The 6000-nt window shown below is 42.2% G+C and overlaps 1 protein-coding gene across 2 annotated transcripts in view; it reads right to left on the reverse strand.

Annotated features, from left to right (window-relative positions):
- The window catches only part of BST1 (bone marrow stromal cell antigen 1), a 36459-nt gene extending 35254 nt beyond the window's left edge, over positions 1-1205 (reverse strand). For both annotated transcript variants that reach the window (XM_043972759.1, XM_043972758.1), the window contains exon 1: positions 887-1205. In XM_043972759.1, the coding sequence (XP_043828694.1) occupies positions 887-1074 (188 nt within the window). In that variant the 5' untranslated portion in view covers positions 1075-1205. The remainder of the gene's footprint in view (positions 1-886) is intronic.
- Positions 1206-6000: the final 4795 nt, after the last annotated feature.

Here is a 6000-nt window from a genome sequence, read left to right on the forward strand (position 1 = left end):
TTCTATGGCCAGAAAAAATATTCACCCAGTGGCCAGCCCAGCCCTGGTGAAAAACTCCTCTGTATTTAGTTATGCTGCTATGCAGAGGACAGCCACAAAGTGCTCTTTGCCAAAAGGATACTAGAAACCTTTTGAATTTTAGGACCTACCTAAACATAAGATATATAAAAGTTCTTTGTAAACTGTTAAGTTTTCTATGTTTGATATTATTACTTGAAATTCTTTAAAATAACAGCAGTAGTGGGAGATGATCTGCTGGGAAGCATGTGGCTATTTTCAGCAAGGCAATGATCTAATATAACCTTGAAGGACTTATAAAGATTGCAGCCCATCTACAGAGAAAGAACTGATAGTATCTGAAAACAGATGGAAACACATTTAAAAAAAATTTTTTTTTCTTTTCCTCTTTGACAATTCCTTTATCTGAAGTTTTGGGTTTTTTGACTTTTCTCTCACAACTAGCTAATATGAGAATTTTTCCATGACTACACATGTATAACTTATTTTGAATTGCTTGAGTTCTTGTGGGTGGGGGGTGGGAATGGAGGGAGGAAGAGAAATTGGAACACAAAATTTTTTAAAAATTGATGTTAAAATTTTGTTTTTACAGATATTTTGGAAAATAAAATTCCATTCAAATAAATGAGAAAGCCTTTTGTCCCAAGGTTCCTGAGAGAGTAGTTCTGCCTTGGAGTTATAAGATAAAAATATAAAGAGAAGAAAAAAGAAAGGCAGGGAGTTAGAGGAATTTTGACAGCAAAAGAGAGTAGGGCAGACCAGGAGACCTAGGCTTTCAGCACTTCCGCCTCTTCCCCTATCAGACAAATATCCCTCCCTACTATATTAGGAAACAAACTTTTCTCTGGAGACACTCTTTATGACTTACCTGAGTTCAGGCTTCACCACAGAGATATACTCATTGCATCTGCCCAGGAAGATACTCTCCAGATGGGGGTTAGTGCCTTCCCCATTCCATCGTTTCTCTCCTGTCCCGGTATATGCATCAGCTGCTCCCATCAGAAGCAATAACAGGAATAGCATCAGTCCCTGCAGTACTGAGTTAAAGGGTTTCATGGAGGAATTCCTTGCAGGGAAAAGAATGTCTTTCTCTGTGCTGCTGATAAGCTTAGTTGACTCAGGAAGCTCGTAACTGCTGTTATATTCTTAGAATTGTTTTTTGACTTCCTCCTTTCCCAGTTCCTCTTCTTTCCTTTTCCCTTTCTGTTTCTTCTCCTCTTCCTTTATCAGACAGAAGTCCATCCCACTGGAACTTTTGGACTTGGCCAGCAAAGCAAGGTATTTGCTACTGTCAGCAAAACCTACACTTGCAAACCCTTCCTTTCCTTCCTGCTCTCTTTGATATTCCCTTTTACTTTCACTAAACAGAAGGTAATTATTTCTCTTTGAATTGTCATGGGGTGCAGAGCACCCCAGAATTTCTCTGGGGCACATCAAGGAATCTTCTCCTTGAGAAACTAAACCAGAGGACAGATAACACCTAGAGAGATGAGCAGAACCAAATCAGAATGAGCTAGCTTCAGATTCCCACCCTTCATTCTGGTCTCCCTTAACCTGAGGAGATGAGTTTGGGTGTGGCTGCGGCCTTTGTGTCCTGAAGAGATCCATAGCCACCCCTCACCCAATTCCTCTAGTCACTACCAGTGGGGGATGGTCCTCCCTCACTAAAGGAACTTTCCACAGGCAGATGGTCCACCCCCAGCAGTCCTCTATAAAAGTACCTTCCAATCTCCTGTTCGAGGAGATTTGGTACCTCTGAGCCATGTGCTTTGTGCCTGTCTCCCCATGAGAAGTCCAAGGATTTCTTTCATGGTTTCCCTCCCCCCACCCTTCCCTTCCCTTGCTCCTAAATAAACTACCATCTTATTCTAACTACTTTTGTGTGCAAGAGGGTGTAATTCTTTAAAGAGGAATTCCTAAGAACCCCAACCCCTAACCCAAACCCGCACCCCACTTCCCCCCATATCAGAATGAATTAAAAAAGCATTTATTAAGCACTGACTGTGTTCCAATCACCTTGCTAAGCACAGGAAATGGTAATAACTTGCATTATTCATTTTACATTTTTTAATCTAGCACTTACAGTGGAGTAGAAAGGGGGGCGGCTAGGTGGCACAGTGGATAAAGCACTGGCCCTGGATTGAGGAGTACCTGAGTTCAAATTCGGCCTCAGACACTTGACACTTACTAGCTGTGTGGCCCTGGGCAAGTCACTTAACCCCCATTGCCCCGCAAAAAACAAACAAACAAACAAAAAAACAATGGAGTAGAAAGAGCTGGAAGAGCTAGGAATCAGAAAAATCCATATGCTAGGCTTCACCTCTCCCAACCTTGATTTTCTTATTTCTAAAATGGTAATAGTAATAACCAAGTTTGTTTCACAAACTTGAGAATATCCTTTATCTCTCTCCTGAGATCCAGCAGCTGATCATCAGTCACCTATTAAACATTTTGAACTGTATGTCTCATGGGCATCTTCAACTTGACCAGTCTGAAACACAACTCTCCTGTCAAATCCATCTCTCTTCTGAACTTCCTATTTCTGTTGAGTATACCCCCATCTCCCAGGCTCCCAATTTCAGTCTTCTATTATTCTTGACTCCTTTATGTCATCCCACCTCTCTGTTTGGGAGGGACTTGTGACCTGGATGGGGGAGGGGGTGTGCTGGCTCACCCAAAGAATTGGAGGCTTATCATGAATTTTGTAAAATAAAAAGAGATTTACTAGGAGAGGAATATATGACTGGGGAACTGTCCCATTGGAGTTAGAGAAGACCTGTCTTTTGTATCTTTACAAAACAAAAGAGAGGAAAGGCTTTATAAAACAACAACAGGGAGGGGATTTTTTTTAATAATTGGGCATCAGTAAGATATGCTGCACCCATCCATATCTTGTATAGCATCTTGAAGACTTTGATATTGCTTGTCAGCATACTGATGTCATGTACTGTCACACCTTATACCTGAGGTGGGAGAGAGAGAGAGAGCTGTTTTTCCTGTGGCCTTGGGGGTTGGAATCTTTAGGTTTCTTGGGGTCCCACTGCATTCCCATAACACTATCCATTCATTTGCTCCTCACTATATTTATTCATAACATTTCTATCTCTGCAATATCTGAGTCCCATCCTTTTTCTTACTCACTCTAATTTAAACCCTTATCACCTCTCAACTGGAAAGCTTTGAAATATATGCTTGCTTGGGGCAGCTAGGTGGCACAGTGGATAAAGCAGCAGCCCTGGATTCAGGAGGACCTGAGTTCAAATTCAGCCTCAGACACTTGACTCTTACTAGCTGTGTGACCCTGGGCAAGTCACTTAACCCTCATTGCCCTGCAGAAAGAAAGAAAGGATGGAAGAAAGAAATGCTTGCTCTCCCAGGGAAGAGGAAGAGTGTCACCACTGTCATCCTTCACAAAGGACAGCTGCAGTACTTTTGTTGTGACCATACATCTTTCAACTACAATCTTTTTGAAGCATCTCACCCCTGTCAGAGATAGAGGCATCAGCATTAACATCAACAGTTGTGGTGTGTGTTGGGAGCCCCAGCAGTTCCTCCCTGTTCCCCCTCACTATCCTGTAGGACATCCATGTCTTCTTCTATTTTTTTGTTTTTGTTTTTGTTTTTTGCAGGGCAATGGGGGTTAAGTGACTTGCCCAGGGTCACACAGCTAGTAAGTGTCAAGTGTCTGAGGCCGGATTTGAATTCAGGTACTCCTGAATCCAGGACTGGTGCTTTATCTACTGCGCCACCTAGCCGCCCCCCATCCATGTCTTCTTAGCCTCATACCTGAAACCCCTTGGGTGAGGACATAGTCTCCAGCACCGATTTGCTTTTGCCTCTATGACCCTCCACTGTGGGCCTTGTTGTTCAGTGCAGTGGCCCTCTCAGAATCCTACAGTTCTAACCCTCTCAAATACTTGAGCATCCTTGATCACCACTTGGTGGAAGGTTGGCATACTTGTCTCTCCTGAGATTTCAGCTCTCTTCCTCCTTCAGGGCAAGGAAAGAAGGAGACGTCTTTTTTTTTTTTTTCCGGTGAGGCAATTGGGGTTAAGTGACTTGCCCAGGGTCACACAGCTAGTAAGTGTTAAGTGTCTGAAGCCGGATTTGAACTCAGGTACTCCTGACTCCAGGGCCAGTGCTCTATCCACTGCGCCACCTAGCCGCCCCAAGAAGGAGACTTCTAAAAGGCACAAAGGCAGTCCAGTGGACAGAGTGTTGGATTGTCAGTCAGACTGACCTATGTTTAAATCCTTCCTCAGATACCACCTGACCCTGAACAGGGTCCCTCTGCCTAATTTTCCCCATTTGTAAAATGAGGATAATAATAGCACCTACCTAACAGTGTTGTAAAATGCTTTGCAAACCTTAAAGCCCTTAGATAAATGCTCAATGTCATTATTGCCCCAGGACAGTCACAGCCCCAATGGACCTTGGATCAGAAAACATGGATGATTTTTTTCCTGCAGGCATCCATCTCAGCTGTACTCTAATTCCTTCCTTGAATAGAAGGCTATGCTGCAAGAGCCCCTGACTTGAGAGCACAGAAGATGTGGGTTCCAGCCCCAGATCTGCCATTTAATGGTTCTGTGATCATGATCAAATTACTTGTCTTCTTTGAGACTGTTTCCTGATCTGTAAAATGAGGAGATTGGGTTTGATAATCTCCAGGTTCCTCCCAGCATCAGCATCTATGATTTCATTCCACTCCAAGCCTCCTCCAGCCAAACTGGTTTCAGTCTTCTTCTTTTTTTTTTTTTTCCAAGGCAATGGGGTTTAAGTGACTTGTCCAGAGTCACACAGCTAGTAAGTGTCTGAGGCTGGGTTTGAACTCTCAGGTCCTCCTGAATCCAAGGCTGGTGCCTTATCCACTGTGCCACCTAGCTGCCCCCTAGTTTCAGTCTTCTAGAACAAGCCTGAGTGTCTTTGCTCTTAATACTTTGCCATGTCCATATCTTTCTTTTTGCTAAAGTGGGAAACTATATTAATACCTTGTAGAAAGATTTTCAGTAGTAAAGTTTGATATAGGAGTTTTTGCTAAGCTTTGTTTAATCCCAAATTTCAATTCCAAGGAGCATTCTATGCTACCTTTTCTATAAGGCCTGAATCAATCATTTCCTTACTTGAACTCATAGCAATTGTTGTCCATTATTTTTCATTAGGCATTGATGTGCATGACAGTTTTGTTGCCTTGAAATGTTCATTCAAATATTGTATTTGATTTTTTGGTGCATTTTCCTTGTATCCCTAACTATATTGTAAGATCTTTAGTGATGTAGGAGGCAAAAAAGGGTTAACAGAAAAACCTAAGAACCAAGCTCTAATTCAGATATGAGCTCTAAAAGGGACTCAGACCCCAGTTAATGGATAACTTATAAGTTCAGAATGATAAGTTCTCTTACCCACAGTAATCAGTACCCATAACAGGAACAGAGGGAGCTAGGCCATGAAGGCTTAAGACTATAACAATGACAAAACTGATAGGCTATAGAAACTCAAACTAGGAATAAATGATAAATTAAGATGTTTTGAAACTAAGCGTGTGTAATGATTGGAATGATGCCACCTGCTGGAGACTTACTATAGAAAAGCTCCACCATGAGATGAAGGTTTCTGAGGGCAAGACCATGCGTTTTTTCTTTGGCATCAGGAGGTGATGTTTGCTTGTGGGAGGAAGAAGGGGGAGCCTGGCGCTCTGACTCATGCTCTTTCCTCAGGACTCTGGTGGAGAAGGGAGCTAGAAATGCGCTCTCCCTTTAATAGATAGATGAATGTAGGCCTTTCTCTCTCTCTTTACCAAATTCTTATTCTCCTTAATAAATGCTTAAGAGTCTATCTCTTGCTAAAGCTTATAATTTATTGGCTACCACTCATTAGATATTTTAGACAGTATAGCTAGAATTTTAGCCTTTACATAATGGCTGACCACAAAGAGGAAAGTTGAACCTCAATCTTCTGATCTTCCGGTTGGGTAAGAAATTT

Source organism: Dromiciops gliroides, chromosome 6, assembly GCF_019393635.1.
Source record: "Dromiciops gliroides isolate mDroGli1 chromosome 6, mDroGli1.pri, whole genome shotgun sequence".
NCBI classification, from domain to species: Eukaryota; Metazoa; Chordata; class Mammalia; order Microbiotheria; family Microbiotheriidae; genus Dromiciops; species Dromiciops gliroides.